Source organism: Oncorhynchus keta, unplaced genomic scaffold, assembly GCF_023373465.1.
Source record: "Oncorhynchus keta strain PuntledgeMale-10-30-2019 unplaced genomic scaffold, Oket_V2 Un_contig_27596_pilon_pilon, whole genome shotgun sequence".
Taxonomy (NCBI): domain Eukaryota; kingdom Metazoa; phylum Chordata; class Actinopteri; order Salmoniformes; family Salmonidae; genus Oncorhynchus; species Oncorhynchus keta.
In genome coordinates this window covers 7,501-31,721 of record NW_026285606.1, presented here as the reverse complement: position 1 = coordinate 31,721, position 24,221 = coordinate 7,501, and the positions used below count along the sequence as shown (strand labels likewise).

General features: G+C 44.0%; 1 protein-coding gene and 1 pseudogene across 4 annotated transcripts in view; both read left to right on the top strand.

Annotated features, from left to right (window-relative positions):
* The first annotated feature begins 299 nt into the window (after positions 1 to 299).
* LOC127922895 (major vault protein-like) lies at positions 300 to 10,144 on the top strand (annotated as a pseudogene).
* A 914-nt stretch (positions 10,145 to 11,058) lies between these two features.
* The window catches only part of LOC118384306 (trafficking regulator of GLUT4 1-like), a 13,701-nt gene continuing 538 nt past the window's right edge, over positions 11,059 to 24,221 (top strand). The window contains exons 1-5 of one of the 4 annotated variants that reach the window (XM_035770716.2): positions 11,064 to 11,309; positions 12,085 to 12,181; positions 20,627 to 20,879; positions 22,832 to 23,118; positions 23,708 to 23,840. In XM_035770716.2, coding sequence (XP_035626609.1) covers positions 20,711 to 20,879; positions 22,832 to 23,118; positions 23,708 to 23,840 — 589 coding nt within the window. In that variant the 5' untranslated portion in view covers positions 11,064 to 11,309; positions 12,085 to 12,181; positions 20,627 to 20,710. Of the gene's footprint in view, positions 11,310 to 12,075; positions 12,182 to 20,626; positions 20,880 to 22,831; positions 23,119 to 23,707; positions 23,841 to 24,221 lie in introns of all 4 variants that reach the window. The other 3 variants (XM_035770715.2, XM_035770717.2, XM_035770714.2) reach the window with 3 other exon arrangements.

Here is a 24,221-nt window from a genome sequence, read left to right as displayed (position 1 = left end):
CACCTATTTTTCTTAAAACATTGTTGGTTAAGGGCTGTAAGTAAGCATTTCACTGTAAGGTACCTGTTGTATCCGGGCGCATGTAACAAATACAATTTGATGTACAGAATCGGTGTCGATTAGTGTGTCAGTCACTAGGTGACTGTATCGTCCCTCCTTCCCAGAGTGCTGTTCTCCCCGAGCGAATGACCATGGTCCTCCTCGCCACTACTGCGTGGTGCTCAACCCACGTCGCCCGCGACGACAACGGGACAGGTGCTCTTTGACCCATCGGGACAGGCCAAGCTTCGCCATGCTGACCTGAGATCCGGCTCACCCAGGACCCTTTCCCCCTCTACCCCGGAGAGGAGATCCAGCAGGTACTGTCTGTCTGTCTGTTACCCAGCGCTAAAGCCTAGGTGTTAGCAGTGCAGGGTGCTAATGCAAGTCTTCAGGTGTCCGAGCAGAGGTTACTCAGCACACAAGTGTGGTTCACTGAAACCCCTCCATTATGATCCCATTGAGCTAAAGCGTAGGCATTCACTTGGATAGATACTATAACTGTCTGGGACCTGGGTGCTAGCCCGTTCTCCTGCATGCCACAACTGTGTTAGCCTGCGGAGTTAAAGCCTAGGCATTAGAAGTTTGGAGAGTTAAAGCAATTATGTTTTTTTTTTCCTCTGTCCCCACCCACTCCCAGAACATGACAGCACTGCAGATCGTCTACCCAGACACTGCTCTGCGCCTGCAGGCTTTGCTGGACTTTGAGGACGCGGGAGGAGAGAAGAGGGTTGCCGGAGATGAGTGGCTGTTCAAGGGCCAGGTGAGTTCTCTGGGTTCAACTCCTAACACATCCATTACAACTTTCCTTGGGTCCTTACAGTGGTCATATTGATATTGATCAATGCATATATTTTTTGGGACCAAATCAGAGCATTGTTTTAACGAGATAGCTAGTGCTCCTTCAATTTGTTTATAATTTAACTTGCTGAAGTCAAATCCAATTTGATTCATCACGTGCACAGTTTACAGCAGGTGTAAAAGGTGAGGAAATACATGATTGAGAGCTCTCAACAGTGCAGTATAATACCAATATAATCAAAGTCCAAAAAACAAGTAGTAGAAGAAAGTAGTATGCAAGAAACGTAGTATATTCCAAACGGTATGTAGTACCCGGGATTCTAAACACAGCCTGGTTGCCTAATAATGCTTCTTTAACCCCTGACCCCTAACCTCTGCCCCCCACCCCCACCCATAGGGACGTACATCCCCAGGAAGGAGGTGGCGGTGCTGGAAACCATCAAGGCCACGGTGATCAGAGAGAACCAGGCCATCCGCCTCCGAGCGCAAGGAGGGCGTGGACAGGGGCGGAGTCCGCAGGGTCACTGGTGAGACACAAATACTGTATTTCATATTTTTTATTGTACATATAATGTATGTACACAGGTAGCAGATGTATCGCTATCATACACAGATGTGCGCACACACACCTACCTAGCTGTGTGTGTGTGTGTGTGTGTGTGTGTGTGTGTGTGTGTGTGTGTGTGTGTGTGTGTGTGTGTGTCCAGGTGAGGAGTGGCAGGTGAGAAAGGTGGGGGCGTATCTACCAGGGGCTCATGAGGAGGTCCTCGACATCGTCAACGCTTTCATCCTCACTGACAAGGTAACACCTCTCTCGCCCTCACTTTATCTAGAATCCCCCCTCCCTCCTTCTCTCTTACACTTTACCTATCACTTACTCCCTCGCTTCTCTCTCCTTCTATCTTTCTCTCCCTCTCTTTGACCTATCACTCACCTTCCTTCTCTCTCCTTTATCTCTCTTGTATTATTGCCAAAATGTGGGGCTCAAAACAAGTGGGGCAGCCCTGAATGACGGGTCGCCACTGGGCATGCAATAATGTAGCCTAAATCAAGAGTGGGCCTATTGTTTTCTATCTGTATCATGATGATCAGATCCTACGCCTGCTCCCTAACGAGGTGGAGTGAATGTTAGGAAAGGGCTGAAATGTGGATTTAAAGAATTATTGTTTCAAAATATTATTTTTATTTGTATTTTTATATAACATTGGTTCCACACATCCCGTGAGAAAAATGTTATTTGTATTTTATTCTGTTATATTATTACTATATAATATGTCTGACTGGATAGGTAGGTCTGTTTTTAATAAACAAAACAACGGACTATTGATTTGAATGGCGCAGCCATGGCTGCACTGACCTGTAACATAGGCCTAATTAAACTCTATATGCTCTTCTACTCTTTTGAAAATACATTTTATTAGTCTTATGTTTCGTAGGACCTGTCTAAATGAGTTGATGGTTCCCCCCCACTCTCAGAAAGCACTGCACGTGCGAGCAATGCGGCCATTCCGTGACGCCGGGGGGCGGGACAGGCGCACTGGGGAAGAGTGGCTCGTTACCATGGCGGAGCGGGAGGCACACATCCCGTCTGTTGCCGAGGAAGTGGTGGGAGTGGTCAACGTGACCACGCTGAGCAGCCGTCAGTACTGTGTGATCCTGGACCCGTGGGACCAGACGGTAAACCACAGCTGGGTCAGAAGAGGGTGGTCAAGGTGAGACTGAACGAGAGCTCCGTCTTTCACGCCTTTTGTCTGGTCACTTGTTTGTCTGGTCACTTGTTTGTGTGGTCACTTGTTTGTGTGGTCACTTGTTTGTGTGGTCCCTCGTTGGTGTTTTACACACTTTTTGAGGAAGTTCAGTGACTTCTGTTTTGTTCATTAATTGGCCTTTGTAGCTTTTAGTCACTTCCCCAATGAGCTTTCATTTAACCCTCTCCTCTCCTCCTCCCAGGGGGAACGTTCGTTCTTCCTGCAGCCAGGGGAGCACTTAGAGGAGGGCATCCAGGATGTTTACATTCTCTCTGAGGAGGAGGGCCTGGTGCTGAGGGCCGTAGAGGCCTTCAACGATACACAGGAGGTGAGGGAAGGTTGGAAGAATTGAAATGCAGATGGGTGGGGACACAAATGCACCTTGGTCAAATACAACGACGGTCCTAAACAGGACTGTCTGGTTTGGCTGGTACACAATCCATTCAATGTACATTTGGTGCTTTCACACTGTCTCACTCTTTCTCTCTCACTTTCCCTCCCTCTCCTTATCTCTCTGTTCCTCCTCTCTCTCTCTCCCTCTCCTCTCTGATAGCAGGAGGAAGAGGAGGATGAGGGGGAGGAGGAGAGGGCCAAGCTCTCCCGGAGGGGTGGAGTCCAACGTCGCCCCGGTGACCGCTGGATGCTACGCGGACCAATCGAGTACGTCCCCCCGGCTGCCGTGGAGGTGATGCTACGGCGACATGCCATCCCATTGGACGAGAACGAAGGGATCTATGTCCGAGACATCAAAACAGGAAAGGTGAGTTTTTACCCAGCGGAATGTTTGAAGACAGGGGCTACGTCCCAAATGGCAACTTGACCGTTAAGTTTAGGCAATCATTTTGGGATAGGGTTAACCTGAACATGACAGTACATTTTTTCTTCACATTAATTCCGACTGGGTCAGGAAAGGGTTGAGATTGAACCGATCATCTTCAGAGCTGTTGCTCACAGTTTAACCAGATGGTAATGGTAATAGGTGCTCACATTGCCCCTAGTGGACAGTATCCCTCCATGTCTTGTGGAACAGGGGCCTCATTTATGTGTACGTACAAAATACACCCCGACATGTGCGTGCTCCAATTTTCACTCAACAGTTGGCATTTTTTTATATTTCAAAAATCTTGACGTGAGAATATGCTCACCTCCCCGCAAACTTTAGACCATGCGTATGCACATCTGCTAGTGGTTGAAATATTGTATTGCAAGTGAGTAGGCTATTTTGTGCAAATGTGGGATATGATGAAAATGAAAAGCAGGAAATAACAAACAAGAATTCAGCCGTTTGCCGTTACCGAGAAGAGCAAAAATCATTTGAATTATAAAAAAAAAAAAACTAAAATAATTAAGACCTAGAAATTATTTTATTTTATCTTCACAACCATTGCAGAATAAATTCCTCATCTTTTCTGGCTGTGCTGAGTTCATATTCCCGTCGTAGCCATACAACCAATTACCATGTGAATCTCTCATTTAATTGGACCTAGTAGCCAGGCGTAGACACTGTTTCAGAATGTGCGGGCAGTCCATGTTTAGGTTGGGGAAAAGTCGAGGCTAAACATTGTTGAATTCAAACGTTCTGCTGACAGGTCCACAACCATTTTGTCACTGTCCTTTTGCGGTGTCAAAAGGTTGAATGGAGGTCGTTTTCCAGGCTGAGTTTTAATGCTTGTTCACGCACGCAGAGTTTTTACAACCGGTCTGATTTTATAACGAGAAACATGCATATTTATAGTATGGTGTACGCCAAGTACAACATTTTTGTATGTGCGCCGATTTAAAAAAAAATATATATATATATATACTTTTAAAAAAAAAATATTTTTTACATTTTATTTTCAGAAATGGCACATGCAGAAATGTTGCGACATTTTAAGCAACGATTAAACGTCTAATACTGCAGTGGATCTGGTGTGACCTGGCTGATTCTCTATAGTGCTTTGGGCACCTGACTGTCAAACACTTTTTTTTCTTTCTTTAATAATAAAAAAAAAACATTTCCTGCAATTCCACATAGTTTCTTCAAAGGGGGAATCCATATGAACAGAGTACTACTTATTAGGTTCTGCCTCAAGAGATTTTATATTGAACTCGAGTACTCAAATTATTAGAATTTATTTTTAAACACAAGGCCAGAAAACAAAATGTGTGCATATATCTAGCTGCCAACAGTGTGCAACAATGGCTCATTTATCATAACATTACAGATAACCAATCCTAATGGCTAAATTGCCCCATATACAGTATATTCAGTCAATTGAAAACGGCCATTAAGATTAATTTATTGAAACCGTAATATCAACTGGTTATATTATATTGTGGAACACAATCTTCAAAAGGCAGTAGCCTCAGCAGTTGCGCTTGCTTGTAGAAGCCTGTGGCTGTTCAATGGCATAGCCTTGTTTTCGTTAATTTAGCAGACAAGATGCTCTTGTTTCCCGAGCCCTTATCACAGTCAAGACACACCTATTTTATATTAAGTTAACAGAATAAAATAGAACAACGCTACAGCATACAATGTCATTCTAGATGATTCTGGGCTTCCAACTTTGTGGCAACAGTTTGGGGAAGGCCCTTTCCTGTTTCAGCATGACAATGCCCCTGTGCACAAAGCGAGGTCCATACAGAAATGGTTTGTCGAGATCGGTGTGGAAGAACTTGACTCACCATCGAACAACCTTTGGGATAAATAGGAACGCCGACTGCGAGCCAGGCCTTGTCGCCCAACATCAGTGCCTGACCTCACTAATGCTCTTGTGGCTGAATGGAAGCAAGTCCCCGCAGCAATGTTTCAACATCTAGTGGAAAGCCTTCCCAGAAGAGTGGAGGCTATTGTAGCAGCAAAAGGGGGACCAACTCCATATTAATGCCCATGATTTGGCAATGAGATGTTAAAACTAGCAGGTGTCCAGACTTTTGGTCATGTCGTGTATTTGATGCAATGAGGGTAGAAATGGTTTTTATTTGGACGATTATTACGTATAGAGCAAAGCAGAACTGTTTCATCGAGCTACAAATATCCTGTGATTTTATTTTTTATTTTTTTCATTTTGCGCGTACAGACAGCGTGGCCACATTATAACCGCGAAGCGCCTGCGGTCCTCTCGCATATGGGGCTCGGTCAGGACTGTTACTTTTGTAACTGAATGAAAACAACATTTTTAACTGATTTTAATGTTGGGAAAATATATGGTGCAAATGCAGAATGGTGTTAAATGCCTCTAAACAGCTTGGGGAGAAATGATTTCAGATTTAATCATGTAATACTAGTCTTACTGTAGGGGGGACATTTAGGACATACACTAAAACACCTGATTCAAATGATCCAGGGAATCCATTCACCTGTTATTTAACAACCTTAAATCCCCCCCCATTGGCTGCCTGGCTCTAGGTACGTGCTGTGATTGGCCACACTTACATGCTGACGCAGGATGAGGAGCTGTGGGCGAAGAATCTGCCTCAGAATGTTGAGACCCTCCTGACCTCCACAAAGGATCCTGGCTGACCGCTCGGACCGCAGAAAGGAAGTGGAGATGACGGCCCGGGACAAGACTGAGGTGGTGTCGTACAGGGTTCCCCACAACGCTGCCGTGCAGGTCTACGACTACAGGGAGAAGAAGGCCAGGTAAACATGGCTGACAGGCAGACGGACGTGGAGGGACAATGACACTGGCCCTGTCCAGAAACGACCCATAAAACTAGGCTGCATTCCAAATGGCACCCTATTCCCTATATAGTGCACTACTTTTGTTAACCAGAGCAACATTGGGCCCCTAGTGTTAACTTTTCCCTTTCGCCCTCCCTCTCTCTTCCCATCCCCTCTCCTCTCTTTCCCTCTCTCCTCCCTCCCTCCCCTCTCAGGGTGGTGTTTGGGCCAGAGATGGTAATGTTGGGTCCTGATGAGCAGTTCACCGTGCTTTCCCTGTCGGGGGACAAGCCCAAGAGGACCAATGTCATCAAGGCCGTATGTCTGCTGCTGGGGCCGGACTTCTTCACTGACATCATCACCATAGAGACGGCCGACCACGCACGCCTGCAGCTGCAGCTCAGCTACAACTGGTAGGGTTTGTGTGGGGGGGGGGTGTGTGTGCTTGAGAATCCTCTGCGATTTGGTCTGTCTCTCTGTGTCCCTAGTCTAGTCTGTAGGCCAGCTGATGCATTTAATCTCTCACTCACTCACTCACTCACTCACAGGCACTTTGACCTGAAGTCTCCCGCGGACCCGTCCCAGGCTGCGGCTCTGTTCTCGGTACCAGACTTTGTGGGCGACGCCTGTAAAGCCATCGCCTCCCGCGTCAGAGGAGCCGTCGCCTCCGTGCAGTTTGACGACTTTCACAAGGTCCGTCCACACACTTCGGTCATCTAAATCTGCACTCTTCTTCCTTTTCAACACACTTTTTAAATTCTACATGGCCTCCAGCCCTGAGCGGTTGTAGTTTAGGTAGGCCCATGGAAACCGCAAGCCAATTGATTCAAAGACAACAATAACACCCCCACGCTTTAACCTCTTCTTTAACGCCCTCCACTCTACAGAACTCCAACCGGATCATCTGCTCCTCTGTGTTTGGCTTTGATGACAAGCTGGCAGTGCGTCCCAGCCTGCGCTTCCACCAGAACAGTCTGGTCATCAGCAGTGTGGACATCCAGTCAGTGGAGCCGGTGGACCAGAGGACCAGAGACTCCCTGCAGAAGAGTGTCCAGCTGGCCATCGAGATCACCACCAACTCCCAGGAGGCTGCCGCACGGTAGGACACAAGATGCGCGTGCACACACGGGGGAGTTTCCCTCTGAAGCCATCGAAGTTCAAGGCCGAACATGGTAATGCAGGAATTGTTAGCATAAAATAGGATTCCCCCCCCCCATTATAGTGAATGGAAAAATGTCTATCTTTGTATACAAAATTTGAAGACAATCATGACTTCTAATACACTAGATATATTTACTTGAACCGATTTATTTTAAAAATCTCATTACAGAAGTTATAAGAATAATTTGTTTGCTAATGGCGGTCTACAGTATACCTGTCTGCCTTCAACTTGAGTTATTTAATGAGAGTGGGCAGCACTGAGCTAGCCTGCAACTTACTACTTGGAGTAGCTCAAGCTGCACATGTTATGTCTCCATGAGGCACCACCTTAAGACTTAGTTTGGCTTCAATGCGCCTTCACATAGGAATGAATGGCTCGTGATCGATGGCTTTGTCCATATGTCATTGACAAACACGCATGTGCACACACACACACTTACAGGAGTGATTCAGGGCTAAGGGATTCGAACTTAGTGACCTTTTTGATTACTGGCCAACCCTCTCAATTGCTAGGCTACCTGCCACCAGACAGACACACAGAGTTCATCTTCAGATTGGGTTGTTTGTGCCAATTGGGTAAGCGTTAACTTCTCTCTCCCCTCCCTCTCCCTACAGCCATGAGGCAGAGCGTCTGGAGCAGGAGGCACGTGGTCGTCTGGAGAGGCAGAGGATTACAGACCAGGCGGAGGCGGAGAAGACCAGGAAAGAGCTGTTGGAGCTGGAGGCCCTCAGGTGACCACTAATGCTCTGCCGCTAACACTAACGAATGTTAGCATCGCTTATGGGAAATGTAATGGTAGGGGGGATAGCATTAGCATAACGCTAACACACGTTAGCATCGTTGATGGGAAAATGATATGGCAAGAGACTAGAATTAGCATGGCTCGAGTTAGCATCATGCTGTTCTTAGTAGTGTGACTGTGAAGTTGCATCGAGTAAGATTTTAGATCAGAGATCCTAACATAATGCTATTGTGAGTTGTGTGAATGCGGAGGTTAGATATGTGGCGCTGGGGTGAAGAAGTTTCCCCAAGGTACAGCACTAGGATCCGTTTTTCCGACCTTAACCATCTAACAGTGTGTCGTTGTGTGTTGCAGTGCGGCGGTGGAGAGTACAGGGGCAGCCAAGGCAGAGGCCCAGGCCAGAGCAGAGGCAGCCTATATCCAGGGAGAGGCAGCAGTCAACGAGGCTAAACTGAAGGCTGAGGCCCAGAGGATTGAGGCTGTACATATCCTCTTGCTGTGTGTTCTACATGGTTTCATTCTGAAACAACCAGTAGTTCACCTGTAATTGCTGACCTGTGTGTGTGTGTGGGTCTGTTTTGTTTGATGAATGTTTGAAGGTGTTCTACATTGTGTAATTCTGAAAGGTTCACATACTATGTGTAGCTGACCTGTAATTGTGTGTGTGCAGGAGGGCGAGCTGAACCGTCTGTCCAAGGCGAGGGAGCAAGAGCTAAACTATAAGTCAGAGATGGATCGTTTGGAAGTGGAGAAACATCAGAAGCTGGCTGAGATCGAGAGCAACCGCTTTAAACAGCTGGTGGAGAGTATCGGTGCCGACACCCTGCAGGAGATGGCCAGAGCCGGCCCCGAGCTACAGGTACATAACTCCTGACACACCGTAACACTGTCATATTTGTGCCACAATACATTTTGTCTGAATAAAAATGGCACCTGGAGAATCCTTGAGCTCTTGCTCGGGTCAGAACCGTTCTGTATAACGTTTTACTTTACGTTTCACAGAGCAGGTCTGTCTTTCTCCCGTCCAATCGCAATTTAAATAAATTAGCTATCTTAGCGTGACAAAACATTATCAGGATGTATAAGACACCGTTTAAGATATTGGAACTGGAACACTGGATCTTCTTCAATCAGTTATACCGGAAAGGAACAATTATCATATTTGATATATAATCTCTCTCGCTTTTGTCCCTCCCCTCCCTCCCCTAGGTCAAGCTGCTCCAGTCTCTGGGTTTGAAGTCCACCCTGATCACAGACGGCTCTTCTCCCATCAACCTCTTCAGCACGGCCAACGGCCTTTCTGGGAGCTCTATCTCAGAGCCCGGGCCAGTGAGAGGAGGAAGAGAATAGGAAAAGGAGGAGAATGTCGACAAGAAGAGAATGTCTAGTCTGAAAGCATCCCCTACAGATGTGTGATTTCTGGTTGTTTATCCATTATGTCTGATGTAGTAACTGACCATTTAAGGAGATGACGTGTGTGTGTGTGTGTGTGTGTGGCTGTGTGTGTGTGTGTGTGTGTAGCTGTGTGTGTGTGTGCTGTGTGTGTGTGTGTGTGTGTGTGTAGTGTGTGTGTGTGTAGCTGTGTGTGTGTGTGCAGCTGTGTGTGTGTGTGTGTGTGCAGCTGTGTGTGTGTGTGTGTGTGTGTGCGCAGCTGTGTGTCTGACTAAAGACGCCCAAGTGAACATTCCCTTGGTTTACATGCTTTTTTTTTTTTACTCATCTGTTTGGTGCCGTCTGCCATATAAAGTGCTGTCCAACTCCATGTGTTGCATATCTCCACTAACCAGAATGCTTGATAGTAAAAGGAATCTTTCCTTGTTTGAGGTTTATGCAAATTTCTTTCATTCATTTCTTGGTCCATTTATCAAAGGAATTAAAGCATGAACTTTCCCCAAAACATTGAGTGCCAATTCTTCCGTTTGTGTGTACAGAAAGAACAATGGATACATCACACACTGGATAATGTCTCAATCTATTTGAATAAATCATATTTTTTGCAATGACCACCATGCATCGAACTCTTCATCTACAGTTTGCGTTTATTCAGTAGTAACTAATAAAAACAACATGAAGCCACATGCTCTGGCATGATTTATCTATTACAGAGTTTGAAAAATCTGACTCAAATTGTACCATATCATTAATTGAAATGACCATTGGACAACATTACACATCTTACCGATTGCACCTTTAATCAATGATTTGATACTGATTACGTTTTTATTAGAGGACTACTGGAGATTTTAGCACAGATTTTTTTCCCCCCTCAATTTGATAGCCTATTTTCGACAATCCCAATGCATATGTGACCAGGTAATATACGTAGAACAAAATGGGGTTTAGTTGAAGGTAACGTTAACTGGTAACGTCATCAAATATTTTGTTTGTCCAAAGAGCAAACAGACCCAGTTTAACTTGGCCTACACTTCTGTCCACAGGACGTCGCTAGCATACAACACTAAAGTATCCCTCATGGCTCGGCCTGGCTGGTACTGAAAATCTTCACTTCACGTGCGATGAGCAAAGTTGGGCCAGACATGACCAAATAATAGCCAAGCATGCACTGTATTTTCAATTGCTGGCTTAATACTGTCAACAATATTGACCACATGATTATAGGAATAAATATTGGCTAACATAAATCGGTCAGTGCACCAGCGGCAAAGGATCGCTTGAGGGGGTATGACTAACGAAACCGGTATGTGGACGGCGCAAGTGGCGCGTTGGTATCCTATTTTCCCCATCAGCGAAATAGAGCCTGAGATCAAATAAATAAATAAAGGAAAGCAGTGCGAGAGAGATAAGCGAGCGAAAGCATGTGCTGCGTCGACTTCTCCCTCTCTCCCCTCCTTTCTACCCGCCTCCAGGCACCGGAGTTTCCTGCCCCCCCCCCATCTTGCAGCGCCGTTGAACAAAAGAGGAGAGAGAGGCGAGGTAGCAACATAGCAAGCACAAGAGCGCAGTTTGACATCCCACGGCGTGGTCTGTAGCCTAATTTTACCGTTACCGTTTACCAAGACAATTTGGCGAATTCTGGGTGGAGATTTTAATCGTAGTTTACTGAACTTGTGTTCTCTTTTCTCGCACGTTGCATTTTCTGTAATATTTGGAATTGTGATCAAGAAAAGCAAAATGTTAAGGATAATGTTTCATGTCACTCAATAAGATCAGGTAGGCCTAGGTGGATAGCATGCGGTTTCTATGTGATTTTGTTCATATTTTGCTATCTGTAGTGTACAGTAGCCAGTCTGTAGTGTACAGTATGCACTGCATGTGCGGTTTAAAGTGGGTGTGTCATCATTGTGTGTGCATGCAGACTATGGTGCGCTCGTGTGTCTGAGAGAATGCACCAGACATTTGTTCATTCTGCAATTTACTCCTGTGCATGAGAGATGAGAGAAAGAGCGAGGGAGGGCGGGGAGAGGGTGCATGTGTATTTATGCCTCTCTCTCTCTCTCTCGCTCTCTCTCTGTGTGTGTGTGGTGTGTAAGGCAGGCAGGCATGCATGTATATGTGTCTGTAGGCATCTTTATTATGCATTCAGTGGTTTTCCAAACATATATATGTTAGTCTGCATAAGTCATAAGTGGGCTAAAATCACATTTTCCATGATGTGCTCATTCCACTTTCCTCCCTCCCTTCTCTCCTCCACCCCCTCTTCATTCTCCTCTAGTATGTCAGTCTCATTCCCTGAATTAATTGCAGATAATTATTCTATGTAAATGTCATCAAAATGTACAATATTTATTATAATAACCATTACATTTCCCATGTATGTTTATATTTTTACAACATTCATCTTTGTAAAGCGTGTTGGGTGGTACTCAGATTTAATTGTATGTCTCAACAACGCCTCTTAGCGAAGCCGAACACTTTTTTTTAAATAAATGACATGTACACACAGTATACTCTAACAACCCTGTAAATGAAATGAAAGTATTTACAGGACAGAGAATATCCGGATGTCAAGTTGTAGAGGAAGTAAGGCCGGGAGTCAGTCCAATGCACCTTATCGGCAAACGCATTGCACCTGACTTTTAAAGGTAAATTACGTTAGATAGCAGTATTCCCCTTTTGTTGGGCTTTCGAGATCACGTGCGCTTATATGTGGTGTCTCAATTAAATAGCCCGTAGGCTATATGCATGGGGGGGAAAGCCCGAGGCAGTTGTCTTGCCAATTACATTAACTTCTGAAGTATGACAGGCGATAGTTTCGGTTCCTACATTGACTAGCTATTAAGTATTGATAACACATTTATTTGTCTCTGCCTGCTAAAAGTTATGCACAACGTAGTTCTAGCGAAGTGCACGTGTCTACTCTCCTATTCTATTTCAACCCAACTCTGGCTCTCTTTCAAACTACGTCTAGCCTATTGGCTGATATAGCCCAATAAGCAATTAACCGAAATGTCGTTTTTTTCCCCCCGAATATTAAACAACTAATTGACCAACGTCGGTTAAATGGCGTAGTTCCTTTTTTTATGAGCTCAACGCGCAGTTTCTCTAGAGATAAATCCTATCAAGCACGAAAGACGTCAAATCAAAAACGCTGCAGAGAATTTAGTTTTTAATAGGCAAATATTAAACCTAGTAATTTGGTAATTCACTACAATGACCAGAATCCATTGCGCATATTCTTCCCGGCAGACCCACACAGACCTCTTGAGAGAAGAATGTACTCAACACAGCAATGAGAGGGATAGGGGAAGTTTGGGGTGTATAGTTATACTTCCCGACGTCTCGCCTTTTCGCTAGCCAAGGAGAACTTGGCTCGTTGGGGAGAACAGAAATTACATTAGATGGTTCTCTGGCTGTTGCTGTCTGAGCAGAGATGAGATGATGAAATTAAATAATAGAGTAATATACACAACTGAAATATTTTATTTAAATAAAGTCATGTGAATAGATGATGGTTAATAATAAGTGATAAGCAGTAATGGGCCTTCACTACTATCATGGGGCTCTTATTAATTGCTTCATTCTGAGTTGTTAGAGACAATGGACTGTTTTTAATGTTTTGGCAATTGAATGTTCTCAATACGTGGCTTTGGAATTTAAATTTAAAAAGCTGTAAATAATTGAAAGGTCATATTTCATAATGCATTTAATGAGAAAAAAAATATATATATATATATAATCGACACCGAAAACCGTTAACATTTAGTTTTTTAAACGAACTGACCTCAAAAAAGGACTAATCGCTCAGCACTAGGCCCAAAATCAATGGTACTTCATTCTCATATTTCTTAGGCTATTTTCGCGCATTTTGATCTTGCCTAGGCCGGCAAAACTGCTGTGTAAGCTGTGTAACATACACCTAAAATAACATTGCAGGACTGTGGTCAGGTTCGGGACCAGTTCTTGCAGGAGCGGGTGGGAGTCAGACAAGAAGCCAGTGCAAGTGTGCAAAAGCAGTAGGAGTGGGATGAAGAAACCAGTCCTGCGCAAACCTCTTATTTAAACTTAAACCCGAAAATCTACAGTGTTTACAATGAATGTGATCTCCACAAGCTTCGAGAACATTGCCTTTAAGAGGTGCATTGTCGACAGTGCAATGCCCTTGTCAACAACGCACCTTTAATCCATTTACTGCAGTGGGCAAAATCGGCCACACAAGTGTTTCTTGGTAGTCTTAAACAAATCCACTTTGAACAAAAAGTATATACCTCACAAAAAAAAGAAGATACCTGCAAGATGTCAGATATAGAATTTAAATGTATTCAATTGGAGTTTGCATTCCAACATGACACTGTATATACTGTGCATCACAGAAGACTGAAATATAACAAAACCGTTTGACATAGAAACACCAGATTTTCTGTGTAAAAAAAAAAGAAAAAGTTTATTAATTATGAAATTATTAAAATATTAATAACATTCCACCCATGAGGCAGCTCGGTCATTTAATTGCAGAAAGGGGCAACTTAAATCCCTGCCTAAGTAAGGAAGTGAGGGAAGGGGTGTAAGTTTGTCTTGTGGACAATATGTAAGAGCCAGGTTAGGTTGATTGCTTGGGGAATTCAAACCGTCCCCACCCTAAACCGAGTTTATAGTAATTATAATTTCATTAACACTTTGGACTCAATTCAATAAAACCCGCATTGCAGTATTTATGCAGTAGTTCTTTTTCCAATGGTCAAATTGTCTTAACCAACTACTACTACCAGCTCACTGGACACAGATGTCAATTTAATGTCTATTCCATGTTGGTTCAACGTAATTTAATTGAAATGACGTGGAAACAACATTGATTCAACCAGTGGGAGCCAGGCCCAGCCAATCAGAATGAGTTTTCCACACAAAAGGGATTTATTACACACAGAAATACTCCTCAATTTCATCAGCTGTCCTGGTGGCTGGTCTCAGACGATCCCACAGGTGAAGAAGCTGGATGTGGAGGTCCTGGGCTGGCGTGGTTACACGTGGTCTGTGGTTGTGAGGCCGGTTGGATGCAGCTTATGGTAGAGAAAGGAATATTCAATTCTCTGGCAACAGCTCTGGTGAACATTCCTGCAGTCACAGCATGCCAATTGCTCGCTCCCTCAAAACTTGAGACATCTGTGGCATTGTGTTGTGTTACAAAATGGCACATTTTAGTGTCCCCGGCACAAGGTGCACCTGTGTAATGATCATTCTGTTTAATCTGCTTCTTGATATGCCACATCTGTCAAATGGATGGATTATCTTGAAAAAGAATAAATGCTCACTAATAGGGATGTTAACACATTTGTGCACAAAATATGAGAGAAATAAGCTTTTTGTGCATATGGAACATTTCTGGGATCTTTTATTTCAGCTCATGAAACATGGGACCAACACTTTACATGTTTTGTTTATATTTTTGTTCAATATATATTATTGATCGATTGACTATGACTTTTCAAATCACCTAGCAGTGCTATTTCCAGAGTTAGTTCCAAGTAAATGCTCCAATTCTTCAGCCATTCCTGAACCTGCGACCAAAAACCAAAACAAGTGATCCAATGATTCTGTCTCTATGGCAGGTTTGAATGTATCCCAGCCTTACTATTCGACACGGACTAATCCTTATTACCTCTAATCCTCACTCTAACTCTTATTCAAAATGATAAGAGGGTTGACAGAATTGTCTTATGTCCGATTTAGTCAGTCAAGTAACTGTGATATGTAGTTGTCTAACTTAGCTAACTTAGGTTGTGTAACTTATGTAAGGGAATAGCGCCACGTAAGTGTGACGTCACCTGTCTGAAGACTTTGTTCGCTTACCAGGTCGACTACATTGCAGACTTTACGTTTCACCAAACAATGGCTGAGTACCACATCATCGACTGCGGAGTCAGGCATCAGATTGTTCGATCATATGATGTGGTTAGCAGACATTTAAAACACCTATCAAGGTGTTGTGAGATCTGTCAGGCGTCTGAAATGTAGTCAGCCTGGAACACGACCAAGTGCTGAGAGAGGTGTGCAGATAGGAGGGGTGTGGCATAAAGGTGAAAGGGGTGGGGCTTGATGGGTGTGGCTTATCTTAAGGAGTCAGACACAGCTCAGCGTTCAACACCATAGTGCCCACAAAATTCATCACTAAGCTAAGGACCCTGGGACTAAACACCTCCGTCTGCAACTGGATCCTGGGCTTTCTGACGGGCCGTCCCCAGGTGGTAAGGGTAGGTAACAATACGTCTGCCACGCTGATCCTCAACACTGGGGCCCCTCAGGGGTGCGTGCTTAGTCCCCTCCTGTACTCCATGATCACCCACGACTGCGTGGCCAAACACGACTCCATCATCATTAAGTTTGCTGACGACACAACAGTGGTAGGCCTGACTACCCACAACGATGAGACAGTTTGCAGGGAGGAGGTCAGAGACCTGGCAGTGTGGTGCCAGGACAACAACCTCTCCCTCAATGTGAGCAAGACAAAGAAGCTAATTGTGTACTACAGGAAAAGGCGGGCCGAACAGGCCTCCATTAACATCGACGAGACTGTAGTGGAGCGTGTCGAGAGTTTCAAGTTCCTTGGTGTCCACATCACCAACAAACTATAATGGTCCAAACACACCAAGACAGTTGTGAAGAGGGCACGACAACACCTTTTCCCCCTCAGGAGACTGAAAAGATTTGGCATGGGTCCCCAGATCTTCAAAAGGTTCTACAGCTGCACCATTGAGAGCATCCTGACCGGTTGCATCACCGCCTGGTATGGCAACTCCTCGGCATCTGATCGTAAGGCGCTACAGAGAGTTGTGCGTACGGCCTAGTACATCACTGGGGCCAAGCTTCCTGTCATCCAGGACCTATATACTAGGCAGTGTCAGAGGAAAGGCCCAAAACATTGTCAAAGTCTCCAGTCACCCAAGTCATAGACTGTTCTCTCTGCTACCGCACGGCAAGCGGTTCCGGAACGCCAAGTCTAGGACCAAAAGGCTCCTTAACACCTTCTACCCCCAACCCATGAGACTGTTTATTATCTATGCATAGTCACTTTACCCCTACCTACATGTACAAATTACCTCGACTAACCTGTACCCCCGCACATTGACTCGGTACCAGTACCCCCTGTATATAGCCTCCACATTGACTCGGTACCAGTACCCCCTGTATATAGCCTCCACATTGACTCGGTACCGGTACCCCCTGTATATAGCCTCCACATTGACTCGGTACCAGTACCCCCTGTATATAGCCTCCACATTGACTCGGTACCGGTACCCCCTGTATATAGCCTCCACATTGGCTCGGTACCAGTACCCCCTGTATATAGCCTCCACATTGACTCGGTACCAGTACCCCCTGTATATAGCCTCCACATTGACTCGGTACCAGTACCCCCTGTATATAGCCTCCACATTGACTCGGTACCGGTACCCCCTGTATATAGCCTCCACATTGACTCGGTACCGGTACCCCCTGTATATAGCCTCCACATTGACTCGGTACCAGTACCCCCTGTATATAGCCTTGTTATTGTTATTTTATTCTGTTACTTTTTATTATTTTTTACTTTAGTTTATTTGGTAAATATTTTCTTAAGTCTTTCTTGAACTGCATTGTTGGTTAAGGGCTTGTAAGTAAGCATTTCACGGTAAGGTCTACTACACCTGTTGTATTCGGCGCATGTAACAAATAAAGTTTGATTTGATTTGATACTTCATGACATTGATTTGATACTTCATGGCAGTGTTAAACAAGTTAACATTTATTTTATATTTGAGATAGTCACCCTTTACCTCGATGACCGCTTTGCTGAGTCTTGGCATTCTCTCAACCAGCTTCATGAGGTATTCACCTGGAATGGATTTCAATTAACAGGTGTGCCTTGTTAAAAGTTAATTTGTTGAATTTCTTTCCTTCTTAATGCGTTTGAGCCAATCAGTTGTGTTGTGACTAGGTAGGGGTGGTATACAGAAGATAGCCCTATTTGGTAAAAGATCAAGTCCATATTATGGCAAGAACAGCTGAAATATGAAAAGAGAAATAACAGTCCATCATTACTTTAAGACATGAAGGTCAGTCAATCCGAACATTTCAAGAACTTTGAAAGTTTTTCAAGTGCAGTCGCTATGATGAAACTGGCTCTCATGAGAACTGCCACAACAAAGAAAGACCCAGAGTTACCTCTGCTGCAGAGGATACGTTCATTAGAGTTACCAGCCTCAGATTGCAGCCAAATATATGTTTCACAGAGTTAAAGTAACAGACACATCTCAAACATCAACTGTTAAGAGGAGACTGTGTGAATCATCGAATTGCTGCAAAGAAACCACTACTAAAGGACACCAATAATAATAAGAGACTTGCTTGGGCCAAGAAACACAAGCAATAGTCATTAGACCGGTGGAGTCAAATGTGAGATTTTTGTTTCCAACCGCCATGTCTTTGTGAGACACAGAGTAGGTGAACGGATGATCTCCGCATGTGTGGTTCCCACTATGAAGCATGGAGGAGGAGGTGTGATGGTGTGTGGGTGCTTTGCAGGTGACACTGTCAGTGATATTATTTAGAATTCAAGGCACACCTAACCAGCGTGGCTACCACAGCTTTCTGCAGTGATACGCCATTTCATCTGGTTTGCGCTTAGTGGGACTATCATTTGTTTTTCAACAGGACAATGATCCAACACACCTCCAGGTTGTGTAAGAGCTATTGACCAAGAAGGAGAGTGATGGAGTGCTGCATCAGATGATCTGGCCTCTACTATCACCTGACCTCAACCCAATTGAAATGGTTTGGGGTGGGTTGGACTGCAGAATTAAGGAAAAGCACCCAACAAGTGCTCAGCATATGTGGGAACTCATTCAAGACTGTTGGAATGGCATTCCAGGTGAAGCTGGTTGAGAGAATGCCAAGAGTGTGCAAAGTTGTCATCAAGGCAAAGGGTGGCTACTTTGAAGAATCTCAAATATAAAACATTTTGATTTATTTAACACTTTTTTAGTTACTACATGATTCCATATGTGTTATTTGATCGTTTTGATGTCTCCATTATTATTCTACAATATAGAAAATAGTAAAAAAATAAAGAAAAACCCTTGAATGAGTAAGTGTATCCACATTTTTGAATGGTACTTGATGTATTTAAAATTTTAACTCAACACTAAATTACTTTACCGGATAGAGCAGCTTTTCTGGAGTGGGTAAGTCATTTTATCTGTATATGAAAGTCGTTAAAAGCACATATGAAGAGATGTGAAGGAAGGAAGAAGTATGATTTTTGTTTTGGTTTTGTCAATGTAATTTTTTTGGGGGTGGATCAAGTTAGTTATCCCTACCATGTATGGATTTTATTTTTACACTGTTTTTTCAACCCGTCCAGTTGGTGGCGGCAATACACCTGGAATACGTTTCTGAGTGACAGAGTGAGGGCTTTGCATAGGCAGTTTGTTGCGATTTTTGTGGGACTGGATTTTTATGTATAACTTTATTTTCTGAACGGAATAGATCACTTTCGTTTTTGGTTTGGGTTCTGTTCCTCAAATAATTTCCTTTATTTTACGGTTTTCGGTTCTGTTCCCTGAACCGGTTCCAACTAGTTATAAGAGAAGTGCCTTTTTCTCTGCCATTTACTCTGTCTAACATTGCAGGTCTTCAGTCATAGCCTACTCCGTTCTGTTTTATTGCTTTATTGTATTGCATAGTTGTAAAAAAAAACATGTTATTTTCCAAACATTTCCTCTCTTTGAAGAACATCTATTACATTCCCAGAGGCTGTCATACCTATGTGGAGAGATATTCTCATTGGTCAGTCAGTCGGTTGCTACTGGCAACAGTGCATTATTAACAGAGTAGGTACAATGTTTATTGGCAGTAGTCTCAAATAGCACCCTATGTCCCAAATAGCACCCTATTCCCAACAGTATATGCCTTCAGAAAGTATTCATACCCCTTGACTTATTACACATTTTGTTGTGTTACAGCCGTAATTTAAAATGTATCCATCTACACACAATACCTGTGTGAATACTCATTAACATAAGTATTCACACCCCTGAGTCAATACTTTGTAGACGCACCTTTTGCAGCGATTAAAGCTGTGAGTCTTTCTCGGTAAGTCTCTAAGAGCTTTACACACCTGGATTGTTCAAGCTCTGTCAAATTGGTTGTTGACGATTGCAATAGATGTTCTAGTAGATTTAAGTCAAAACTGTAACTCAGCCACTCAGGAACATTCACTGTCTTCTTTGTAAGCAACTCCAGTGTAGATTTGGCCTTGTGTTTCAGGTTATTGTCCTGCTGACATGTGAATTCCTCTCTCAGTGTCTAGTGGAAAGCAGATTAAACCAGGTTGTCCTCTAGGATTTTGCCTGTGCTTAGCTCCATTCCGTCATTTTTTATCCTGAAAAACTCCCAGTACTTAACAATTACAAGCATACCCATAACATGATGCAGCCACCACTATGCTTGAAAGTATGGAGAGTGGTACTCTGCAATGTGTTATATTGGATTTTCCCCAAACATAACACTTTGTCTTCAGGACAAAAAGTGAATTGCTTTGCCAAATTTTTGTAGTATTACTTTAGTGCCTTGTTACAAATGGTATGCAATCTTTTGGAATATTTGTATTCTGTACAGTCTTCCATCTTTTCTCTGTCAATTAGGTTAGTATTGTGGAGTAACTACAATGTTGATCCATCCTCAGTTTTCCTTTATCACAGCCAATAAACTGTAACTATTTTAAAGTCAATATTGGCCTCATGGTGGGTAGTTTCCTTCCTATATGGTCCCCGGATGTGGCTTACACGCCCCTCAGATGGTTAGCTGACTACGATTTGGTAAAATGTCAAGTTTAATCTAAGCAGTCCCAATGAAGAAAGCCATTGCTTGCTGGCTGGTCCCTGGTATACCTGTATAAAATGTTTAGAAACATTAGACTATAGTATATTGTACGGTTGATCAGAACATTGCAGGAGCTCTAAGACTTCCGTGCTAACAAACTGGTAATTTGATAACACCACAATGCAAGTAACTGTCAAATGAATCATGTTCTCTATTTCCCCTTTTCATTTCAGTTGAAGAAGATCAAAAGTCCAATCAAGACCAATCATCAAACAGGCCCAAACTACCAGTGAAAACAACATCGTCCGCATTCTGCCATGGCTTCCAACACCAATGCTGCCCCTAGTGGAGTGGAGGGAGAACAGCAGCCGGAACAGACTATCACCTCCCAGCCAACCAGCGCTGAGCACCAAGAGACAGCCCCTGACTTCAGCCAATCGGAATGCAAAGACCACTTGGCAGTAATCAGCGAGAAGATGGAGACCAGTAAATAAATATTCCACAACCCCCCCCTATCCTCCTCTACCCCACCCCAGTCTCCTCCACCCTACCCACCCCAACTTCAAATTAACACCCCTCTCAACACTTTGAGCTCATCTCTGTTGTTGTGATCTACGACTCTACGAATGTTTGTTTTCTAGAGATGTCCCTTCACTTCCCCTTCTCATTACCCTGAGTGTCTGGCCCTGTCCGTCCGGGAATCACTTAAGTAAGACAGATGCATGATTTACAGATAGCAACCTTCTCTTCAGCACCGTTTCTTCTTTCAATGACTCAATCCTCCCCTCCCTCCACTAGGCTTTCAATTAAACCCTTTCTTTCTATCCCTTTCCAAACGAAAAGTATACGTAGGTTATTGGCTTGACCACACCATACGTCAATCACTTGTGCCCTTCCAAAAAAATATATATATTTAAAGTTTTGAAACTGCAGTAAAAGGGCAGTAATTGCAGTCGACTGTGGTACTTTGGATGCAGTCTTTGCAGCATATAGCAATTATACTGCACTCTGAATGCAATCATTTTTCAGAAGGGGTATCGGAGCCATTTGAGAATTGTACAAATATATTGATTTGAACCACAAAAAATGCCTCTGTCCTACCTGCACTCACCTGCTCTATCTAGAATCATGAATTACTGTTGTTGTCAGGTTGTGCAGCATAATTCAACAAGTGTGTCAATAACAGGATACCCTCGGATTAAAAATCAACACGCTCTAGAACAGTTTTGAACCAATGAATTTCTTCCAAAGTGAAGGAGAAGCAAGAGAGAGAGAGAGCTCTAGATTACACCTATCTATACATCAGTGGTGGTCAGTGCCATTTAAGATGAGGGAGGACGATTTTTCATGAGCATGGCCTTATTTCTATTACATTCTATTGTCAGTTCATATTCCATTCACCCAGTTCAATGTAACAGTGATAGGTTTAGGTTACTACATGAGGTTGCTATGACCTAGTCTATGAATGAACGTTTACAATGTAGGTGCACACAGGTTGAGAGAAAAATTTGAGGAGTCAGACAGAGACATATTCACAATGAACAGACAGTGACACATTCAATACCGCCTTGCACACTCCTGCCTGCATCTAGCTGATATAGGGTGTAATCATTAGTCCAACAGTTGCAAACAAAAGTTTCTATTGGACAAATTCAGGTATGTTTGTCCCCATTTTGTTCCGTTTGCTTCCGTTTAAGAAACGTTTTTCAACAGAATTTGCAGAATGAATATAAACAGTTATGAAAGTAAACACAGTTCACTTTCATAGCAGCCTCGTTCCATTCCTACTCACATCTATTCACTCTCCTCTCACCTTTTCCCTTCGCTTGTGGACTTCAATGCACAACACATCAGCTGTATGTGACCAGGTGAAAAAACCATTCCAAGCCAAACCATAACCGCTACACACAGCCTACATCGTTGTCACCATAGTAGCTAAAGTAACATCATAGTCAACATAGCTAATAGAACTAACGCGTTAGTAACCCCGCTACAATCATGCAGTAACTTTACAGTGTACAGTCAGTAAGCAGTTATGCCGGCAGGCCCTGGTGGCAATACATTTGTAAAACCAAAAGCTTACCTTGACTTGGAAGAGTTCCAGTGTTGGGTTGGATAGTCATAGCCAGCTAGCTAACATAGCATCCCTCTGTTTGAGCAGGGTGTCTGAGTAGGCTAAACTAGCTAGCACATCGGCTTCTTGTCATTGTTGCTAGTTATCTGACTGTTCGGAATCATAACAACACACACCTTCCGACCACATTTATACACACGCATAGTTTTTGTGACGTTGTCAGCCAACCCGTCTATAGATGTTGAATCATGTCTGGATTCCCGATTTTGGCGACGAAACTATGAGGACATTCTCTCGTTCCTTCTTTGTCCCTCCTTTTCACCCTCCTTCCCCTCCTTGCCTCCCTCTACCCACCCTACTACAGGTAATGGAATGTGTGCTGCCGACTCCTCGCCCACATCTTCCATCTCGTCCCCCAAGCGACTGCAACACGCAAAACCAACCAACGGCCGGGTGCGGAAAGGAAGCCGCTCTGGGTCCCTGCTGGGTCATGGGGCAGGGTCTCCCAGGCCTTCCATCAGCCGTCAGCCCAGCACTGTGACAGAGGAGGACAACGGCAAGCCCCCTAGGGACTACCTGATCCTGGCCATCCTGTCCTGCTTCTGTCCCTTGTGGCCCATCAACATCGTGGCTCTCGTCTTCTCTGTTATGGCGAGTGGAACTTTTGAAGTATTTGACATGTGGTTTGTAAGTGTTGTCTGTGAAGGAATGTGTGTGTGTGTGTGCATGAGTGCGTGTGATATCTAAGAAACACCACAAAGATGAACAGCTAAAAGCAGTGGGAGACTGCAGTGGGAGATGTGTTAGTGATCACCTGCTGGGAAATGAACAGAAAATGATGGCCAATGTTCTGGTCAGAAGAGATGGGACTGCCACCCACTGCTTTTAACCTTTTGTCTTCACAGTGAGTTTTGCCTGTGTGTCTGTCTCTCTGTCTGTCTGCCTGCCTGCATGCATGGGTATATTTGTGTGTGTATGTTGAAGCAGGGGTATGTGAATGAATTACTGTGTGTATTTATTTACATGTCATATCTGTGTTCGTCATGCAGTGGTCCCTTTATATACACCAACTAGGGTCCCAAAATTCCCAGGTTTTCCAGAAATCCCAGATTATGGATTCCTGGATTTCCTGCTTAATTCCCTACTGATTCTAGGAATCTTCCAACCAGGATTTCTGAACAACCTGGTAACTTACTAGCATTTTGTAACCTAATCGATAACATGTCTCTCTATTCTCCAGTCGAGGAACAGCCTGCAGCTGGGGAACGTTGACGGGGCGCGGCGTCTGGGCCGGAACGCAATGGTGCTGTCCATCGTCTCGCTAGTTGGCGGGGTCATCATCATCATCGCAGCCATCGTCTTAAACTGGGGAAGTGAGTGGCCAAAGTGGCTGAGCTCTCGAGTTCTTGTTGCGGTGCTGTTTTGTGTCTGTCGTTACGTGCAGCTTTTGTTTGTTTGTTTGTGTGTGTTCTATCCTGCTTTGGTCATGTCTGCGTTTGTGTTTGTGCTTGATTTTTGGTGCTGGGTTAGGTTAGTGCCCGTTGTTGTACCTTTTTGTTCGTTTTTTTCCCTATCTTCCCTATCTCACGCTAGATGGGTGAGCCGCAAAGTCAAAATTGTCTATATCGTAAAAAAGTCATGAGATTTTTAAAAAGTTAGTCTTAGGCATGAGGTTAAGGTTAGGGCAGGGTCAGCTTACAGAACGGGCACACAGGGCATGTGCCCCGGGGCCCCCAACCTCCAGGGTTGGGAGC